A 21,975-nucleotide genomic window follows, 5' to 3' on the forward strand; every position below is an offset into this window, starting at 1 on the left:
ATTCTACTTGTCTCCTAAGCACCTGAGTGCTTGCTCTAACATACACAGGTCTTATATCTTTCCATTTCTAAGATTAACACTGCAACTCAAGTCACGAAAACAGCATTGCCCTCTCCTTCCATCTCATTCTCAGAAGCAAGCTGATCTTTGGTAAGGCTTGAACTGAAGCAACTTTTGGCCAAGTTTGAACAATAAAAAGAACTTCTGCTCATTGAATCCTGTTAAATTACAAAAAAAAAAAAAAAAAAAAAAAAAAAAAAAAAAGAGGTCTTCAAACAGAAAGCCTAAAGCATCATTAACTATAAGGACACCAACCATTTCCAATGCATGATAAAATATCAGGAATACAGAAAGGTTTTCTGTCAGTGAGACAAAACGACCTAGTTTGAGAAAGATTGGCACAAAGTCTGCTATATCTAAGTATATCCACATTGCTTGGAGAGCTTTTTTTTGTTTATTTTACTGACAGAGTCACCTTAAAAGTTTAACAGTAATATAAGCTGCTCACAAAAGGCTCCTCAAGCTATCTTCCCAGTCTCGTGTACTCCTCTTTGCGTGACCATGGATATACAATCAGTAAACAGACTGCATGACAAGACACGAATGAATCCTGCAAAGATGGAAATCTGCTCCTCCTGGCCCGTCTTCAGCTGGATAGCAGAGTATCAAATCAAAGCAGTGGGGAGATGCAACCCTTTCAGAAAGATGATGACAAGTGAACAGAGGGACTGCTAATTGGAACCTATTAAGATGCATTTGTTTGCTTTGTATGTAGTTGTACATTAATGGAGTATCATTACCACTTTCACAAGAGCATCTGTGAAAGAAGACCCCAACAAGCTGTGAGCATAGCAATACATACGCTCATTTGCTGCAACACATCCCTGGGAGAGACACTAATTCAGGCTCCTAAAACAGCAGGGCCACATTAGCATATGTCATTGCTAAGGACAGTGCTACCATGGGTTGCTTCTTTTCCTTCTGGTTTCTCAGGCACAACTGTTTTATTCTGTGCTCCTGTCTACAGGATGGAAGCTTATTAAAAGCTTATTTGAAGTCTATTCCAGCACCCACACAACATTAATTTCAATCTCAAATTGAAGGGGAACGTCTACCTTGCTGAGGCTGAAAAAAGAGACACTTCTATTTAAACCAGTACTGTTTTAGCAGCAATAAAATCTACATACTTACTTAAATTACCTAGAAATCCATTATGCCTTGAAGAGTGGGTGGATAGCTTTAGTAGTCCAAGTATGATGTCATCTGAGCAAAAGTCTTTTTTGGCACAGTGTTCTGAAAAAACAAAACAAAAAAAAAAAAAAAACACAACAGCTCTATGAAAATGAATCTAGTTGAAACAACTTGTGGATGAGCCCTTGATTGCTGCCCTATTTCCTCTGCTACTATTACGGTCACTTTAGTTCTAGCCCTAAAGTGTTCACAACTTCACACTCCAGCTCTTCACTCCACACAACTGGAATACATGTGAGGATGGAGAACTTCAGATGTACATTCCTCCCTTTACTTAGCTCGGAAGTCTGAACTTCCTCCACTCTGAAATCCCAACCTACAGCCTAACACAAAGGCCTAAGAGTAGCACCACAGTTACAGTTCTAACAGTGCCTACTAAATGTTACAATTGCTTTGCAGCAAGTTACGCCCTTCTTCCATAGCATCAGTAACACACCAGCCACATTTCTAGGAAAGAAGTACACGGATACAATCTTAACTTTGCATTATGGTTCAGACAGCAGGTGTTATCCACGTCAGAACTCCTAAGGAACACAGCATATGACAGCACAAGAAAGAACAAAAGCCATCTTCCCCTCACTAAGGAGGAACATAAACTTCAGTGAGTTCTGCTGAGTAGAAACTAGCCATACCCCAAATATTTACGGAAGCAAACACTATTCCCTTCACAAAAAACAACTCTGTTTCCTACAAGTATCAGTGCAGTACTCCTACAAATAGGGAAGAGTTTTGTATATATGGAACTGCTGACAATTCTGCATGGAAAACCACTGCTAGTTATCACTGCTGATACCTTGCAGTGAACACTTACATGAGGCAAACTATATCTGTTAAGGCATCCATACATCTACTTCCAACATACGCAAGGAAAACAAATTTCTTTTGACCTAAAAAAAGAACTTCAAAATCCCTATTCCTCCCCATCTTGTCCCCACATACATACAACACAGCTGGAAGATGTCACAACAGAGACAAAGAATGCCAGGGACTGAACAAGGCTATTTCAAAAATATATTTCATTAGAAAAGTCTAATGTGAGAAGAAGAAAGGCAGATTATCATCCATTTATCTACTTTTCAGAAGAACAATCTAATATTAGAAATCAATCTACTGAATCAAATCCCAGTATAACATATAGACAAGAAAGGACCAACTATGTTTTTTTTTTTATAGGGCTGGAGAAGTGTCTAGGTGACATTTTAAAAACATTCCATACAAATGTATGAGATTACTTGGCATTCCTGTATCAGCAAAGCAAACAAGATTCAAACAACTCAATGTAAACCAACCACACATTTAACTTTCCATTTAAAGGTAGTATCAGTTTAACTAAGATCATTTGAAAAAGCAATTTCAGATAACGTAGCAAAAAACATTTCGGATCCTTTTTGACTTATATTAAGCAGCATTGCCCAGATCACCTCTGATGCCAGCTGCTTCTACAACCCCACCTCAGTGGTGCTGAAACTCATGCAGAAGTCCACCAGCTCACACAAAACCTGCATGGAATGGGAGACAGTGTCAGGAGAACACACATGCCTGAGTTTTCAGGCCCACTGCTGTTGTTCCACCACTCCCTTTAAAAGCAGCTGAAATCGACAGCTAAATGTCAGGGTGGAACAGGGGGTAAGGGAAAGTCTTAGCACTAGGATGTGTGTCCCAGCTTTCCTGCCAAACCGATCAAACCAGCACATTCCCCAACCCTTTTCCTGTCTCCTTCCTTTTTTTTTTCTTTTCATAAAAGCCATAATTTAGAAGTTTCTTCTATGTTTTTCCTGTCTCCGTTTCCTACCACATCCCCATTCCTGTTCATCTTGATTCTGCCTACTCTTCTGATGTTACATTTTCCAAATCCTGCTCAGTAACATATTTTCCCTCTATTCCTTCAGATCTTTATACTATTTGGATTTGCTTTATGCTGTCTTCTGCCTCTATATTCTCACCCTTTTCTGTGCTGGTACCTTATGCTGTTCTTAGAAATCACAACTTGTTTAAGTTACGTGCTATGACTTCCAGCCATTTGAATCCTTGTCCCCTTTTCTGAAACCATTCTCCTCATTTTCTTTATCACTGACATTTAGATCACAAGCTCTTCAAGGCCGGAACTGTGTCTTTATCCGGGAAACATCATGCAAACCTTTAGCGCAGCACAAAACGTTTAACGCTGCTAGGCTGGCAAAAAAAATTTACAATCTGGAAAAAAAAACACCTCAAAACAACAAAAATATTTTCACCTGAAAATCTGCATTTGCTACAGCTAGATAAGGAAACGTATTTTAAGCAAGGTTACTGAGATGATAACAAGCTACCATTGAAAGCAGCACACAAGTTCCACACTCTACTTTCATCCTCAGCCACACACTCACTAACAGCAGCTTGATTACATGTAATGAATGTTGCTGCTGCTGTGAATGGCAAGAAAAGCTTTATTAAATCATATTACCTCATTAAAATTGACAGTGAGGAAAGTGTGTGAATAGGGGGAAAACATGCATTCCTAATGACAGCTCTTGGAAGCCCTGATTCATGCTGCTACTTGCTTTTCTACCCACAGAGAAAAAGCTGGTTTCCCTCAGAATACTTGTTACTATGAAAACTACTTTAAAATAAGCACAAGTCAAAGCCACATAACTATTTTACATCTATTATGCTACTTGGTAACTGACATATTGTAATAATTGAAGTTTCTGCATCTTACAAGATTTATAAACACTACATCTGTCATAGAGACTTGAAAAGAGTATCCGGCATTACTGAGCAGAAAATTGTCCAGGAATTCAAAGTAAGCAAACTAATTCTGATCAGAACAGTAATTCCTCAGTTAATGATCAAAATACTCATTAACAGACAGTAAAGCACAGTTCCCATAGTTTTACCTTCCATCAGCACTCCCCTGCCCTGCATAACAAGCCAGCCTACACCCAATGACCTCCTGCACATGCTAAAAAGCAAATCAGCGCCAAACTTGCAGCGTGGTCTCTCTCTCTCTCTCTCTCTCTCAAGAAAGGGCACTGACAGGTTTCTCTCCACCCAGTTTGTTTCTCTTCCCCAAAACTGTACGAATGCGACAGTCTGAGATCTCTGTCCTTCCTGCAATCACGGCTGCAACTGGTCTGTGACTTCAAAAGCTACTGGCAAATATCTAAGGAAAGAACGGGATAAACAGCATCAATCACTTTCCGTAGGAAACTGGGCTTAAAAGAAAAACAAAAAGCCACCTCCCTTGTTGCTTGTTTCCTGAGCCAAGCAGATTTTGGTGAAATGTTTCCTGATTTCTCACATCTTCAGACCTACGTTTCAAATATAAAACACACCCCTCATGGAGTAGGGGCTGGAAAAGTCCCTCCACACACCATCATTTTTCCCCCTAACATAGTCTGCAGCTTTTGGATGATCAAGGATAACCAAGCCAGCTGAAGCCTCTGGTATTTCTCTGACAAGTTCCATTGGAAGAACTCCCCATCTCCCACCTGCTCACATCAGCATGAGCTTCCCCTCTCAGAATTCACAACCACCTTGCTGCGAGCAGCCACCAAGCTGCTGGAACATTATTCTTCCAGGACAGCTTTGTCAGAGTGCACGTGAGTAACATCCACTACTCAAAAGACCAATACCAGTCTCTGACACTGCATTAAACATGCAGTGAAACAGCCACCAGAATCGTCACATACTCTTAAATGCCAGCAACTAATATTTACTACACCAATAAAAGCTTTTATCATCCTGGATGTACTTCACAAAGTGTAAAAATGGTAACTTATGTTTTATTTACCACAGCAGCAGCAGTGGAATTCTTAGAATTGGAAACATGAAGTTAGCTCTATTAATGCAATTTATTTTAAAGTGTTTTTTCTTCCTTATTATGCATCTTACTATCTTATACTCAAATATTCTCCAAACTAATCATTTAATATGTAAAACTGCGTGCTTCTTCTCAGATTTTTGTTAATGCATATTAAGAAATGCATACATTATCATTCCTCTGTCTTCCAAGGGCAGCTTGTTACAAGGCTTTTCCTAGTACGTTCACAAACACTCTTTCTGATGGTACTCATAAGGCAGTGCTGGAACTTTAGGAATAACTGTCAAGTCAGCAGTTAATGGGATGCTTATGGGATCAGCGACCTGAGATACTCTCACATACTTAGAGAGCTGCATGTTAAAAACTTTTAGATTTTATCTACAATGTTGGCATTACATTGTAAACAATACTGTACCCCACTATTCATAGAATCATAGAATCACAAGGTTGGAAAAGAACCTATAAGATCATCTAGTCCAACCGTCTCCTCATCACCATTGCCACCACTAGCACTAAACCATATCACGCAGCACATCATCCAGACAGCTCTTGAACACTGCCAGGGTTAAGCATTAAGCATCTGAAAGTTAGATGCTGTGCTGGATGATAAGCCTACTCTCAGGCATTCCTCTTCTAGGTGTCCAATAGCTCCACAACTACCACAAGATGTTAGTAATTCAGTTCTAACATCCAACCTGAACGCTCCCCTGGCACAACTTAAAGCTGTTACCTCTCATCCTGTCACCATTACCTGACAGAAGAGGCTGACCCCCATCTCACTACAACCTCCATTTAAGTAGTTGTAGAAAAAAAAAGTACCAAAGCCAAGGAAAGCTGCATTGCTCAGCAATACTTCTAAAAAAATTAGAAGGTACACAGACATTAAAAGTAACTAGTAAATACAAAACTAAGCCTTCAACATCACCTGTTTCTGAAGGACTGGAACACTGGTAAGGTTAGTATTCACAATCCTGGTGTATATAGCTAAGCTTTTCCCATCAAGACACACCAGAGAGAGGGAAAATAAGTGTTCTGATTTTTGTCCAGCAGCACAGTTACAACACAGTAAGCCAGAACAGAGAAATCACAGCTACTCTCCAGAGGGGTCCAGACCACAGCCTCTTTGCAGGTTCCATGCTCTGCTGGAAGCTGGATCAACTCCTGACCTCTCTTTCCAGCATCAGACCTCAGAGCAAGTAAGAAAAACTGAGAAGTAAAAGGCTTGCAGGACAGCATGCAGACTCTCTGGGTCCCAACATGACAGAGAAGAGTTCTGGCTTCCATTCCCTAATGACATTTAAAGTTTTATACGGAAGAAAAAACTGAAGAGCTCTTGGAAGAAGCCAGAACACAGTTGCCTATCTCCTTCATCTCCAGCTCCAAGAAAACAAGCAATGTAGTGTTTTTCTTTTGCCCAGTTCAATCACCTTCTAAGCAGTGAAAAGTGGATTTTTTGTGCTTGGGTTTTCCGTTGTTGCTGGGAGCACCTGAGTTTTGTGGGTTTTTTTTGGAAAGAGACATCAAAAAAAAAAAAAAAAAAAAAAAAAAAAAAAAAAAAAAACAACCCTTCTACCTTGTCCCTCCTTTGTGCTTCTGAACCAAAGAGAGAGTCACCAGGTCGGCCCGAGTCCAATCCCATAGGTGTGACTCAGGTGCGGTTTGAACATGCCTTCGGACAAGTGAATGCCTAATTTACAGATTGCCTAATTTATGAATACTAAACAGGCAGAGGTGCCAAGATGCTCCGTTTTGACAAGAGCATGGAGGATCTGAGTGAGAACAAAGCTTCAAGGTGCCTGGAGAACTTTTACAGAGACCTGCAAAAACACAGCCAACATATGGCTAAAAGTTCATGCTGGACTAGGTATTCAGAACCCATTTAAATCACAGTTTTCACTCCTCTCTATTCCTTTTGGGTCTGGCCAGATACCAAAATAACATGCATCAAAACCTCCTCAGAAACACCTGCAAATATCTTTTTACATCTACAGAACCTCACAGTGTTTACATTCCAGTATTTATTTTTAAATTCACTTAAGATGGATCTTTCTCCTAGAATCATTTCATTCTGCTTTAACATAAGGATATAACTCCAACACCATTTGTCCTGTGGTAGCAGGCTGTCACGAGTCAAATGGTTTTAGCTCTAGAACTGAAGCTTTCTCACTGACTTAGAGATTATTAAACACTACTACAAGGACAAAGCATTTGTCACCACTCTAAAGCTTCACTCGGATACATCTTTATTGGGAAGATGGGGAATGCCCACAGTATCTCCTAAGCTTCATAAGATTTTACCAAAATAGCAGTTCTGAATCTTACACCGCGTATCCACTTCTAATGGATCTATATTGAATAAAATATCAATATTACTACAGCTGATTTTATGATAGAGTCAGCATTGTTCCTCAGAACATCACTGCAGAGTAAGAAAACTAATTCAGTGATTTCAACGACAAAATGTAACAGCTGGAAAGAGTCCAAAGTAGGCAAACAGTAAGGTGACAAAAGACTCCATGGACGAACTCGTTCTACTGAGTATTAAATACCTGGGAACTGAAAAGTGCAGAAACTTTAAGTATACGATTACATATTCTGAAAGCAGCTATATTTAAGAATTTATATTATACATTAACACTACGGTAAGAGAACATTAAGGCCATAAAATTAAACACTCAGGCATGAGGTATGCCAAAATTAAAGTGGCCTTTGCATTACAAAGGCATTTTGTGGCAGCTGTAGAGGCTGAGAATTCAATCCTTCAGGGCAGCAGGCAGCTGCATTAACCATGAGTGTTCTTCCTCTCTTCCTTGTGCTTCAATCTTTAACTCCTGCAACAAACGAACTGGGAAACACCTAACAGTTTTAAACTACCACTGAAGCCCATTATCTGAACTAATAAAGCACCCAGCTGTAATTTTGAGCTGCTTTCCCCAGGTGAACCACACAGAAGGGAATGAGAGATCCTGATGGGAATGGCTGTGTTCCCCTGTGCCAGCATTACACAGAGGCACTGGAATCTTTCACTTCAGGCTCTGCCACATGACCAAAGATGCACTTCTTACACCTCCTTCTATTCTGAAGTACTACTGAATTCAGAATAACAATGCTGCTAGCAATTTCTCAGCATAACAGAAAATAGGAGGCAGCCAAATATTTGTACCTGTATTCAACAACTGCTAAGTGAGGCTGAAGCTCTGTGCAGCTCTGGACACAGTGCCCCCTCTGTGAAGGAAGGGCGCAGAGCTAAAAAGGGGCTGTTTCCATACGATGAAATTACCCACCGATTTAGATTCGCAACTATTTTCAACACAAGTCTATTGCATGTAGTAAAAATCAAGAACCCTACCCCAATACAACCACTTTGTATAAATATCACAGAGGGTGATATTTCTATTGCTAATTTATTAATATTCCAACCAGAGTTTGACTAGGGGCAAAAAGTAGCAATAGCACAAAGCTTCTGAAAGCAGCAATTTCCTCAACCAGGCCAATCTATGAAGATTTATGACTTCAATGAAATTCTATGCTAACAAGATAATTAACCAACACTATAAATTAAAGTAATTACCACTCCATTTTTATATTGTTGAGCATTAAAAAACAGTAAAATTAGTTACAGGAGAGACTTGAGCTCTTTCAAGCATTTTAAAAAAATACTCATTGCTTTACTCACATCCTTTATGTTACCTATGTAAGTTAAGCTCTTTGACGTAAGAACATGATGCAGAAGAATTAAAAAAACAAGGCATGCCTGAATAACATCTTAAAGTATCAAGCGTCAAACCTGAGAGGCTTTCAGGTTTGTTTTTTAACCATGTGGACTGTTTCTTAAAGAGTTAACTCTTCACAAAACTCTCACCCCTTGACAGCACTACCACTTGCATTCAACCAAAAACCCCAACCCAAACATTCAGTATTTTATCTATCTGAAAGCAATGTCTTTAGCGCTTTCATCAAAGGACCACGAATGGATACATACATAAAAGTCAGTAGCAAGACTGGCAAAGCACACAGTCTGTCGAGTAGAATTTCCCTACTAAAACAATCAAATGCTGCCCGATTTCAAACCTGCAGATATCCATAGATAAAACCAGTTTTACTCCTGTGTGATATGATGGAAGTGCGACCCAGCTGCTCAAACAGCCCTGCCAGGACTGCCCCAGTCGTGGTGTATTTCTCAAGCACTTCCCTCACTAGCGCATTTGCCCTAACAATCCTCTTGCCTTCTGACACACCTGTCACCCAGAGCAATGAGCGAGGTTAAATATAACCACATCAGAAAAAAAAAAAAAAAAAAAGTGGTTAATTTTAACCGGGATCGCTCCCACCCTTCTGCGGGATGCAGCTCCATGTAGTGTGGTGCTGGTGGGGCTGAGGGCAGTGGGACAAGAGGACCAGCAGTTCCAGTCTGCAGTGCTGCTTGTCAAATCGTGCCATGAGAGCACACCTGCTGTCAGCATTTAGCAGCTCGTATAGGTCACTAGGGTTCTTCCCACCTCTGTGCATCCCAACACAACTGCACCTCGCTTTCCTTCTGCCTCTCCGCAGGTCAACGTCCAGCGCCTACAGGAAAGCCCAGCCCTTACGAAGATGTCAGTGTAAATACCCCCGGGGAGTTTACAAGCCTTGCTCCTGACGCAAATACATTTCGAGTTTATGTCCCGGGCCCAAGGTACAAGCCATTTGAAACCGAAACCAACCGGAACCCCACGGCCGCCTTAAGCGGACACGCGTGGAAAGCAGGGCGGCCCGGCCCGGCGCCGGGTTGCGCACCTACCCGCGGCGCTCTCACTGCGCCCGGAGCCAGGGCAGCGCGGAACGGCGCTCAGCCTCAGCGCGCGCGGCAGCACTCGGGAGCGCACTTGCGGCCATCGCCACCGAGTTTCTAACGGGGAACGTCCGAAAGCACCGAAGGCTCGAGAGCCGCTTTCCCGCGAAGAACGCGGCCGCCCCACCTGCCGCGGGGCCGCCGCCCGCCGCCCCGCAGCGCCCCGGGCCCGGACGAGGCCTGCAACAGCCCGCCGCGCTGCCGGGAGCGGCCGGGCCGGGCGGCGGGCCAGGCGGGCAGCGCTCCAAACGTGCCCGGGAGTTGTGACAGGAGCAAAGTGGGTCACCGGGCCTAGCGGGTGCCCCGCGAGCGCCCCCCGGCCCTGCCGCTGCCCGCGCCCCGCTCAAGGGCGGCCGCCGCCCTCCCCGCGCCCCGCCGCCGCCCCGGCGTCGGGGGACCCGGCGGCGCCGTCAAACTTCGGCGGCCACCCCGCGCAGTCCCCCGGCTCGCCCCCTCCTCGGGATCCGAGCACGTCGGAGCCGCCCGCGTCGCGTGGCACCTCGCTTCGCACCCCGTTCCCAGCGCGGCTGCCGCCGCCCGCCCGCCCGACCTTTCCCGACGAGCGCCGCTCTCCGCGCGCAGCCCCGCGCCCGCCGCCGGCACGCAGCCTTCCCCGGCGGCAGCAGCGCCGGCAGCCGGGCCCGCCGATCCCCGCCACCGCGCCTGCGCCGCCGAGCCCACCGCCGGCAGCCGCGGCGCCTCGCGCCACCGCGCGTGCGTCACAGCGCACTGCAAGCCGCGGCACGGCGGCCCTTCGCTCCGGAGCGCCACGTCTGCGCGTGCGCGGAGAAGCGGCGGGCGAACGGGCGAACGCCCGAGCCAGCGGATCGCCCTTCCGCGCGTGCGCAAGATCGAGGAGCCGGGCGCGGGGTGGGGTGGGGGAGCCGCGCAGGCGCGCTGGGTGCCGCGCCTTCATGACCTGGATTCACCTCGCCTCGCCTCACCCCGCTTCGCCCGAGGAGGAAATGGCGGCGGGCGCTGTCTCAGCGGGGAGCGGGGATCCCGGCCCCGCAGCGCCACCTCTGCGGCTCGGAGCGCCAGGCCGGCCGCAGCCCGTGGCGCGGGTGATGGAGCTGGGGCGCGGCGTCCTGCCTGCGGAAAGGGCGCGCTGAGGACTGCTGCCGCGCGTCGGGGGAATGCCGCGCCGTCCCGCTCCGCGGTTTCTGCCGTCGGTGTGGGTAAGCGGGCGGAGCTCGCGGGTCGGCCTTCAGCGTCTCCACGTTCGCGGTTAGCGCCGGTTCGCGAGGCAGTCTCAGCTGTCAGACGTCGGAATCGGCCCTGGCAGTATTGGAAATCCCGACGCCTATAGAAACCCTCCGTGTTGTGCGTTCAGAAAATGTTATATCAGCGCAGGAACATGCGGCTGCGATTGGAGGCAGCAAGACTGTCTGATAATAAAAGTCAGCTTTTTTGTGTGTGCCTGTGTGTGCTTTTTAAAGCTTATATGAACTTCAGGATGCAATCGTGTGGTGGACTTTGCAGAACGTGCTGTGGAATACTGTTCTACTAGTAGCCACAAACGCGGCCACCGTTAATCAGGTGCCTGCAGTGAGGGAAGGGAATTGATTTGGCTCCTAAATCTCAGAGGTATTCATTTCTGGATTACTTTTCAGGTAAATTCATTTTCCTGTTTGAGCTGCCTTGTGACAGTACCCAGGCAGTGTGGGGACAGGAAGCCTTTTAGAGGTAACGCTGCCAAAAAGCTATCCATGAGCTTGTTGGGTTTTTCTGTTTGTGAAATTGTAAACAGCATGAGTAAGAACACTTGGAATATTTACAGATTCAAAATACTCCAGTTCTAGCTTTTGTTTGTAGAAAATCGATATGAATAAAGTGATCATATTGTTACTTAGGTAAAGGGTGTTGCTTCTGTGAGGAAATGCAGTAAAGGCAATAGGACACAGCAGGAATGGAAACTCCAGGAGAAGACACAGAACCATTTTCAACAAAAAGGTGTTATTGCCAGAACTGGGACACAGCCAAGAAACCCACAGACTAAAGTTAGCATCTAGCTGCATGTATGGAATTTGACACAAGTAGTGCCAGTAGTAATCCTTCAAGAAAACATGCTAGAGATACACGCAGTATCTCTTCCCTCAAAATATGCCTTGCAGAGAGCAACATCAGCCTGCTGCAGTATCAAATCTCCCTTTGAAGCTTCCATGTCTTATGGTTGCAGATTTGCCAGGCCATGCAGATCACACACCACTGCACTTTCTGCCTGTCGTAGCCTAACTGAGGCAATGTTTTTTAATGTGTTACCTTAGAAAACATTATAAGGGCTTCTGAAGGAACAGACAGCAGTTCTGTGAGGTTATTTCCACCTAGAAATACTGTGTTCCTAATCCTTGTTGTCAATGTGAGTTTGCTGCAATGGTTCAGTTAGGGGAAACAGAGTGTAGATGTCAGATGATGAGGGTGGGTACTGTGCTTGTGCTCCTCTAACACTGCAACCCCTTAATGCATAATGGAGGTTTGCTGTGAGGAGGAAGTGGTGGCAGCACCCTTTTCATGGCAGTCACCTAAGGTGAATACCAGCGTTGCCTAGGGAATGATATCAGACATCGCTGATGACCTGTTTGCATTTAAAAACTAGAAAGGAACTAACATAAGTGGCAGAGAAGCTATTAACTCTAAAATGCATCTATCCATTCTGTTTGAATCTGCAAACTATAACTTTCCAATAGTAATACCTGACATCACATACCTACTTATATCTACTGTATTCCTCCTGACTAAAAAGAAAACACTGATGTTTATTTTCTTGTTTTTCTGAGGTACCTTCATGCCAAGTGTTAAGTGAACCATTTGTTCTGTTTCTGCATACTGATGCAATAAACCATGTCAAATCTGTATAATCTTTAGCACACAGGGTTTGTTTTTGTTTTGTTTTTTTTTAATTGAGTCATTGGAAAAATTAACTATGAAATCCAATTTGGTTCACTGCTTGCAATAAATAAAAATGCCAAATCAGGAGTGTGGTCACTTTATTCACTGACATAGTTTTGTTTTGCTTATATACACATGGAACATAAACTATTTTGTGAAGTATGTCCTTATTTTTACTGGGAAGGAACAACTGATCCAACTATGTGCATTAGAAGAGTGCAAAGAGAATCCCTGCCACTAGAGAAAATTCTTGCATACCTGTCAACCAAGCAAAAGTATTGGTCATTACATTCAGGGCTAAATCCTGTTTTTATATCATTGTACGCATCATTTTCTTCAGATCAGCTTTTCAATGGGGGGAACTAAGAAAGTATTTAGAGCAGAATCCCACTACAGTCATTTCACTGTGAATTAAAGGAGTCAAGCATGCACCTCTGATAGAGAAAAAGAGGAATAAGTATGGATTACATCCTAATTGCTAACAGCCTCCTCCCTCTTCCATTTGAGCAATTTGTTTGAAAAGAAGAATGCAAACTGTCGGTGTCCGCAGGAGCAGTCTCCAGGCAGGGCTTTCATTTACTACGTTAGTTCAAAACCAAATCAAATGAAAAACAAAAAACAAGTGAAACAAACACCCTTTTTATTGTTTGAGACTTTCAAAAGCAATAGAAAGCTACTTTTGTGCTAGTTTGAGTCTGAACAGGTTACCCACATGGAAAACTCATCCTCAAGTAATTTGTGGTTTCAGTACATCACTGCTTTTTATATTGATGTTTTCATGAACAGAAATGTTTTGCATTGATAATGTCATCATATTTATAATGTCCTTTTTGGGGTTTTCTTCCAAGTCACTTTCAATTGCTCCAACTTCTGCTAGCTTCCATTCAAGCTCTGTAACAACAAATGACAATTTATGCTGTTGATTGCAGTACATTTTCACTTAGAGCATGGTTTACAAAAGCCCTTATCTCAGCAGCAAGAAAAAGCTGTTAAATGTTAACTGTGTTAGTGTAAAATATCTATGCTTGCCAAAAATTCTTAGCACTGCAGGATTACATAAATTATTCTTTACTTTTTGTCAGCTTTCCTACAAAAATATTTTTATTTTTTTCTTTTAAGCAGCAATCTTTAGATCTAACGATTACAAACAACATAATTCTTCTCTAGTAAGTGAATTATTCAGAAGTATTTCTCTTACCTTCCACTTTAAGATACATCCCGCCACATTCAGCTGCCCCGATGAACCTGGCTTTTATTTCCCCAGTTTTGTATACAAGTATTGTGGGTAAGCACCTGTCATGGTAACTGTGGATGCAGCTGTTCACAGAGGCTTTGACAAACTTGGCTTCCGAAAACTTTCTGGCCAACTGGCTGAGATGTTCATTGACTAGTAGGCACATTGGGATGCTAGGAGAAGATATGAGGACATGATCATATCTGCAGTATAAATGATGTATAAAATAATTAACGCTACTATAATTAGACCTTTGACTAATACAAGTGCACTTTGGCTTACTCTGTTTCTTCTTCGTGTTGTAGTTAGGTTGGCACTACAGATTTTATTTAGCTGCTTCTAAGATCACTTTGATTTGCCCAAATAAAGACCTTCAATGCGTGTAATAGCCACAGTTCCTAGAAGGTCAGTAAAGCTACCAGGTGCTTCAAGCAAGCACTGTACCTCAATTTCGTTACATGCAAAGATTTGAAAGCCTATCTTGTCCATTTATCGCAAGTTTAGATGAAATTTTAAGTCTATGATACATGTTTCACTTGAATTGGTGTTCAATTTAACATTTAACTCTTTTAGTGAAAGCTAAACGACAGGGAAATCCTTGTATAGCCATATGACCACCACGGGATTGCTCATCACTTTCACAGTATTTGCAGTGCAATCGCCATGTAAGCCTCCACGACGACAACAAAAAAGCGCGGTGGTTTTGTTTCCCTCCTGCCCGGTTACCGCTTACATGTCGGGAACTTGGCTGGAAGGGACCGAAGCGCCAGCGGGTACAGCTTACGGGCGCGCCCTGGTGGCCAAAAGCACGTGCGGTCACAGTCAGGGGATGGGATCTGTTCATTCGCTACGCCTCAGAGATCTCATATTCAGTCCTAAGGAACTGAACATGTTTCTCACAGTCTCGTCTGTATAACGAACTAGTAAAGAAGTGATTCTCCAGTAAACAAAAACAACGAAGAGGAAGAAAAGATGCTTTTTTTTTTTTTAATTCTTCAGGTTTGTAAATTTAATTTACTGTAATTTGAACAATTTCATTTGATTTGTTGCCCTATTTGTTGCTCCTGGAAATAATGCTCAATTCTTGGCAACTGAAAGGAATCAAATAAACTTCCTCCCAAGGTGCTTAAGAAGAAGGAATAGAGAAAGCTGAAAGCTGGTCTGAATCTAAACAAATGTTGAACATTCCATTCTTATTCACAGTGCTTCTGCAAAACACCTGATGGTTGTTAACACATGGTGAACTAATCTTGGCAGCCCTTTGAAATTTCTGCTTCATTCTGTCACAACTTCTGCTACTATTACAGAACATATTGGGCAACTGCTGAACTAAGAAATTCCCTCAGCATTCCTGGATTTTCAGAATTGAGACTTTCCAGTGCTGCTATATTTGATTTACTATAGAAGAAACAGAAGTCCTGTGAGAGGCCTCCTGCTGAGCAGAGGGGCTTCAAAGAAAGTTCTATTAGAACAGAAAGTAAAGAACACTTTCAGTGAAATTTGGAAATCTGAGACTTAGTACCTGTTGATATGCATATACAGCAAAAGGAATCTTTCACACAAATGATCAAAGCAAACTAATCTTAAAAGCGAATTAAAAAAGTCAAGGAGGCCCCATGCTCAGTGGAATCACTTCCACTGCCTCCAACCAACTGCTATTTTGATAGTCTGCTGTGTTTCATTTTTCTTGGTATTCCTGTGTAATCCCCAGCTGAATTCCCTGTTTTGATGTACTCAGTACCGTAAACTAGAAAATAATTACCTGGGCCGATAAAGATGAATTATGACCCAAACATCCTCAGGAGCATTTGTAACTTCTTTAACATACTGCTCTCCACTGATTTCTCTCAGCTCCCCATACTTTTGCCTCCTCTGAAGACGTTTCCATTCTTGCAAGCGCTGCTGCCTAATTAGAAGGCAGTAAGGAAAATAAGTATATTTGAAACATTTAAAATGCATTTTTAATAAAATCTAGTACATTTTGCTCTATTCCTTTTAAAAACCCATTTTGAATAATACTCTAGCTCAAGGTCTTCTAGTATCATTTCAGAGCTAGAAAGGTTTCTAAGCTAATCTTATTGAATAAAGTTAATGAATGTGAATATAAAACTAAGAAAGTTTTTATATCAGCATCAACTTTGGGAAACTTAAAGAAACACACTGCAAAGCACCTTAATCATCTGAGAAAAAGCACAAAAACTGTACAGGTACAAATCATTTCCATCATTCTGAACATCAGTAATTTGAGCATGGACTACCAGTACGTCACGTGTGAACGCAATACCACACTCATACAATATTTCATGAAAATTGGAATGCAAAACCAGTAGATGGCAGCTTTCATCTATAAAAATAATTGCTGAGTAGAAAATGAAAATGCCTCCCTGAGATGTGTTGAACTACAAGAAGCTATTAATTTTACTGACTGAAAGCCACCATTGGATGGCAAGACTAAATGTACACACAACATTATTATACTTTGGCAACAAATACAACATAATTTACATTCATAACTTTCCCTAAATTATGTGAATGATCAGCTTTCTACGTGAATACACTACTAAATACATAGATTTTAGTTATTTTAACAGCACAAAAGCAATAAGCATAGGTAGAATCTTAGACGAATGTGTTTTGATCACATTCCCACTTTTATTCTGTCGGAACTGTTTATGCCTGATTTTTCTTAGTTACAGTGTTAAGCTCTGCAGAATATCACAGGGTACCCTGTAAAATACACATGTGAATGTCCAAGACAACTGAAATAATTATTAAGTCTCTAAACAAGCCACCCAAGTTTTCTGAACTCAAAGCCAGAAAACTCACCAACTCCTCATGGTATGATGAACAGATTGGTATACTATTCAATAGCTGCATGAGAACTTGGTTTGTACTATAGTTATGCCTAGGAACAGTATCTGTATGTCATGAAAGGACGTCTTAGTATATCTTACTACACCTGTACATCTCAATAGCCTTCCTATCAGCCTCATCAAAGTCATCTTCAGCCTCTTTTAATTCTTCAAGACTCATTCTTTCATATGGTTTCACTAGAAACAAACAAAAAACACCAACAACCCACTAGTTTTGTTCTCTAAAGTGCTTGTACATCTTAAATGCATGAAAGTTAGTACACAGACATGGAATTGACAAAAGTAAGAGATATGCTGATTTCAGAAGCTAGGCGGGGTTTGGATTAACCTGATCTAGTCCATGCCCGTAGCAGGCAGGGTAGAATTAGCTAATCCTTATGGTCCCTGCCAACCCAAATCATTCAATAACAATAACTAAAATGATGCAGTATGCAGTGGTATGTCATGCTAACATTTTTTTTATTATTTTAGTGTATTTAACTGTACTTTTCAATACCCTGATCAATGCTGTCTGTGAGAATTTGGCAGAAGTTGTGTACTGAAGACACAACTTTCTCTGCTCTGAAATAGTGAGCAGAACTCAGTAGAATCTGAAAACTGAATGAGCTGTAACTTGCCTTTCAGCTCAAGGGTAAAACTTGTCAGAAAGTGAGAATTACTACAGTACATATGAGCAAGAGCCTTTGTTGCTCTGCGCAAAAATGTTTGCCTGCAGGAAAGTAGTGGAAACCAGTCCACTACTCTGTAGTGCCACTTCCTACACCTTAATGCTTTCTATCCTTCAAATGGAATTACAGAAAGTCAAGGCTGGAAAAAATCGGCTGGGTTGGATGAGATCCTGGGCAACTTGATCTAATGGGCTGCAACCGTGCTCACAGCAGGGGGTTTTGAACTGGATGGCCTTCGATTGGTCCAACCTAAACCATTCCATGATTCTATGGAAGCTGCAGTAACAATTCTGTAGTACTTACAGGTATCTGCGAAGAAAGCAAAAAGACATTTTTTTTTTCATGGCCTCTGTGAAAAATCAGTTTTTAGAATTCTGATTAAATGAACATTTGCTCAGAATTGGATATTTATAACTGATTCTGCTTTGAGGGAAAACAAGCTGGATTATATTCTTTCCATTCTTGTTTCCTTGTGATCTGTGGTCTATGAACGTCTCTTAATTTTGATTGGAAGAGATAGCAGAGGATGGCCCTTGCAGCAGCAAAGATTCCCACCATGGAGATGAACCTCACACTACACAGATCTGCATTCCAAATGTTGTTATTCTAGTAGCATGTATTTTTAATTCAACTCACCTTCTTCTTCTTTTTGCAAGCGTATAACCATTTCTTCAGATTCATCTTTTGGCTCTTCTTTTGGAGGAAGAATTCCAAACTTTCTTAATACATCATTCCATTCGGTATCTTCATTTGGGTCCTATTTTGGTATTATGGAAGAAAACTAAATTGAAAAAAAATCAGTCTTTTGATTGATTTTGACCAAGCACAGCTGTTTTTTCACTTGGGCACATATTAAGGATGTAACAACTGGAAATCATTATTTAGAGTAACTGCAATACTTTAATGGACCACTGTCTACCATGCTTTTCCATTTGTCATTTTTCAGTTCTAAACAGAAGTCAGGAAGAAAATGGGAAAGAAAAAACCCTCAAAATGTAGGCATAGACAAAGAAATCAGTATCCAAAACATCTGCTGAAGTTTTCTAGGAGACACTTGGAAACCTGCTTCAGAAACCCAGAACCACCAATGGCTTACTTAAACAAATACTGCTAGATTTTTGTATTGGTATTTTTATGTTACTAGTGAGAATAAACTACAGACATTTTGTATAAACATACAAAAACATGACTAGAATGAAGGGGAAAAAAAGGACTTTTTAAATGAATGATTATTGTTAATATGTCAACATAACCTTATTTATAGCGTATGACTGTTGTAGGTATTAAGCCTACATTTGTAGTAATTTAATTAAGGCATTAAGATAAAGGAACCACATCGATTTATAAGGCTGTATTTATTCCCAAATTATCACATTAAAAGAATCTTCATTTTAACTGTGTTGCAACACATAAGGACATCTTTCACAAGGACTGGAAATGCTAGGCAGATTTTAAAACAGGTTGTTAATTTCTGTGGTATTTTTTGCCTTGAAATACAGTCTGAAAACCTCCATGAAGAGACACCTGACTGGATTTTTATATAACAGAAATATTTAATGGCATTAGTAATAATAATGCAGCATCAAATGAACAAACATTACATTACAAAAAGGTCACCTGAGAAAACATCTAAGATTTGCATTATATCATTACCATGCCTGCAAGTGATACGTTTGCCTTTCAGCAAGGCAGCAAGCAGCTGCCTTGTTTTTATTCAACAAATTACAGAGCTTAGCATGAACACAATTCTAATGGTACCGCAAAGCAAATGCTAAGATACACATGCTCCCAGGAATTTTGTAATGATAAAACAAGTTCTTCTGCATCTCAGATGTAAAGAAATAGGAAAGCCACTAAGACAGTGTATAATCAATGGATATTAAGATGTTATAATCACAAAAAAAGAAAAAAAGAGTTAGGCAAAGTAGACTAAGATAATAAGAGAGAATAAATAGAAGGCTTACTCGTATGCTAGGCTCACCTAGAAAAAAAAACACCAGAAGAGGGGATCTCCAGACAAGATCCTTCCCCACTAGTAGCCAGCTCTTAAATAGGTCTAGGAGAGGTGGAGCCAGGCTCCACTCCTTCCGGCAGCACAGGTGAATTGCCTTCACCTGTGCTCCTCTGGCTGACTCATGGCTCGCCTCAGGTGATCAATCAGAGGTTCAGGCTGTGACTCAGTAGTTCCCATACAGACAGTACAGAGCATCATGCTTTATCTCACTGGGAAGCACAGTGAGTCTGCAAGAAAGCCTTTACCTCCCCCAGTTTCTTCTGGCATAGGTGAGGAATCGATGCTCTGCAGGGCTGGAGTGGGAAGGAGATGTCAGCAGCTCATGGCAGCTCCTGCACCAGTCCTGCATGGGCTCAGCAGGGCTACTGCTCCTTGCTGCTGCAGCACTCTGGCCTCGCAAACATCTAGTGCTTAGTGCTGAGAGAAAGGAATTTTGTACTGGAACATTTTAACTGATTCCTTCTGCAACGCTCAGACATCCATGCTCTGAACTAGGAACGCCAACTCCATTAAATAATAAGCAGTCATGTTATTTGTAGAAGTATTTTCTGCGGTGTTCTACCACTGAGAAGCTGATTTTATTGCTAAGTCTTAGAAGTACACTAGCAAACTTAATTCTTTGCTTATGTTTTCATACGTGAATAAAGTTAAAACAAGCAGTTTGCTCATTCTTTGAGCAAAGTAAGCTGAAAAGTAGTGGATGTAACCCATTAAGAAAAAAAGAAAAGAAAAGAAAAGAAAAGAAAAGAAAAGAAAAGAAAAGAAAAGAAAAGAAAAGAAAAGAAAAGAAAAGAAAAGAAAAGAAAAGAAAAGAAAAGGAAAGGAAAGAAAAGGAAAGAAAAGGAAAGAAAAGGAAAGAAAAGGAAAGAAAAGGAAAGAAAAGGAAAGAAAAGGAAAGAAAAGGGAAGCTCTGTGTATAAAGTAATGAATCAGATGATCATGGGTCTAGAAAAACCCAAAGGAAGGTTTTGCTACAGTGTAATTCCCCAATGCTATAAAATATCCTTACAGACAGTCTCACTGCAAGCTTTCAATCCTTCATCAAATACGAGTTTTGACTGCTGCACAGTGAGGGTACAAAAGATCCCAGGTTGGGCAATGAGAGCCCCCCTCCATGGGAACACAGCGCAGGCCGCCCGCCTCACAGCGCTCCCCCGCTCTGTCCCGCCCTGCCCGCCCGGCGGCTCCCCGTCTCCCCCGCCTTCCCTCAGGCCCCCGCTCTCACTCTCACCTGCATGGCTCCTCACGGCGGCGGTTGGGGCAGGACCCGTTTCTAACGGCCCCCCCTCCATGTATCTCTATGGGAGGCAGCTGGTGCAGAGCGAGATTCGCGGTGCACCGGTAACGGCGCGGGGAGGCGAAGGCGTGTGGAAAGGCTGAGCTCTGCCCTTCGGCTGCTCACACAAGCGGGCGAGCGGGAGGGGTGCTGAGGTCTGCTCACTCTGTGTGTGACCAGCCGGTGTCAACAGCAGCCCTCGTCTGCACTGTTGCTATTTTATACAATCGTTTGAGTCGGAAGGGACCCAGAAAGGCTATTTAGCCCCTTCTGTAACGAACAGGGACACCTACAGCTCGGTCAGGCTGCTCAAAGCCCCATCCGGCCTGACTTTGGATGTCTCCAAGGACAGAGCGTCCACAGCATCTCTGGACAACCTGTTCCAGTGCCTCACCACCCTGACTGTAAAAAACTGCAATCTACATCTCCCCTCTTTTAGTTTGAAACCGTTTCCCTTTGCCATGTCACAACAGCTGCTAATAAGAAGTCTTCTTATTTCCTTCTTTCTTACAGCTCCCCATTAGTTACTTCAAATATCCTCAAATATTTCTGCCAACCCCTGGTGAGAAAAGCTTGGAAGACGGAGAGGCTAACTTAATCTTTTGTATAAATTTCTTTAAAACTACACCAAAACCAGCTATGTTCTCAATAGACCTTAATTCTAGAAGAATGTAAGTAATGAAGTCTTCTGAATCAGAGCCGTACTGTATCACTGCTCTTAAAAGGTAAAAAAAATGACAACATCACAAAAGCTTTCATAATGCTTTAGCTGAGTTAAAATCAAGAATTTTCTCCAAAACATACAATTCATTGCTAATGGAGCTTCTTTTTTTTTCTTTCTTTCTTTTTTTCTGACAGTGAAACACTACTGAGACACCCTGAACGAAGTAAAGTATCACAAGAACTGGACTTAGTGCCAAAAAGGCATTTGAAAGCTTAGCTTCAGCGTATGTCTTTTCTGTAGGATTGAGCTTCCTCATACCAAGGTAATGAAAGAATGTGCATTTTCAGTAAATATGAGAACAAAATAATAATTTGCAAATGTAACACTACATAAATTTGCATCATTATAAAAAAAAATGCCGTCTCAAATACAAAATAAAGCAAGCTGCCATTATAAAGACTACATGAGAAATT

General features: G+C 42.1%; 3 protein-coding genes across 15 annotated transcripts in view; all 3 read right to left on the reverse strand.

The window, feature by feature from the left end:
* The window catches only part of CLOCK (clock circadian regulator), a 54,425-nt gene extending 43,885 nt beyond the window's left edge, over positions 1 to 10,540 (reverse strand). For 2 of the 13 annotated variants that reach the window (XM_052681475.1, XM_052681469.1), the window contains exon 1: positions 1,192 to 9,887. The gene's annotated coding sequence lies outside the window, so the exon portion shown is untranslated. Of the gene's footprint in view, positions 1 to 1,191; positions 9,900 to 10,395 lie in introns of those variants that run through there. The other 11 variants (XM_052681464.1, XM_052681467.1, XM_052681474.1 and 8 more) reach the window with 9 other exon arrangements.
* Positions 10,228 to 10,800, reverse strand: LOC128080265 (uncharacterized). Its single transcript, XM_052682310.1, has one exon. It carries the CDS (start codon positions 10,798 to 10,800, stop codon positions 10,228 to 10,230), a length of 573 nt encoding a protein of 190 aa, XP_052538270.1.
* A 2,591-nt stretch (positions 10,801 to 13,391) lies between these two features.
* Positions 13,392 to 20,854, reverse strand: PDCL2 (phosducin like 2). Its single transcript, XM_052682311.1, has 7 exons — positions 20,572 to 20,854; positions 19,513 to 19,688; positions 18,185 to 18,305; positions 16,967 to 17,057; positions 15,770 to 15,913; positions 13,972 to 14,180; positions 13,392 to 13,664 (listed from the first exon to the last, which is right to left on the reverse strand). The coding sequence occupies exons 1-7, from the start codon at positions 20,852 to 20,854 to the stop codon at positions 13,501 to 13,503; spliced, it is 1,188 nt and encodes a 395-aa protein (XP_052538271.1). The 3' UTR covers positions 13,392 to 13,500.
* Positions 20,855 to 21,975: the final 1,121 nt, after the last annotated feature.

This window comes from Tympanuchus pallidicinctus, unplaced genomic scaffold (genome assembly GCF_026119805.1).
Source record: "Tympanuchus pallidicinctus isolate F22 unplaced genomic scaffold, pur_lepc_1.0 scaffold2, whole genome shotgun sequence".
NCBI lineage: Eukaryota > Metazoa > Chordata > Aves > Galliformes > Phasianidae > Tympanuchus > Tympanuchus pallidicinctus.

Coding starts and splice junctions, on each gene's coding strand:
- LOC128080265 (XM_052682310.1), bottom strand. CDS start 10,800: ATGAAGGCGCGGCACCCAGCGCGCCTGCGCGGCTCCCCCACCCCACCC.
- PDCL2 (XM_052682311.1), bottom strand. CDS start 20,854: ATGGAGGGGGGGCCGTTAGAAACGGGTCCTGCCCCAACCGCCGCCGTG. Junction 18,306..19,512: donor TAGGTGAGCCTAGCATACGA/GTAAGCCTTCTA, acceptor ATACCAAAATAG/GACCCAAATGAAGATACCGA. Junction 17,058..18,184: donor CTTGCAAAAAGAAGAAGAAG/GTGAGTTGAATT, acceptor GTTTGTTTCTAG/TGAAACCATATGAAAGAATG.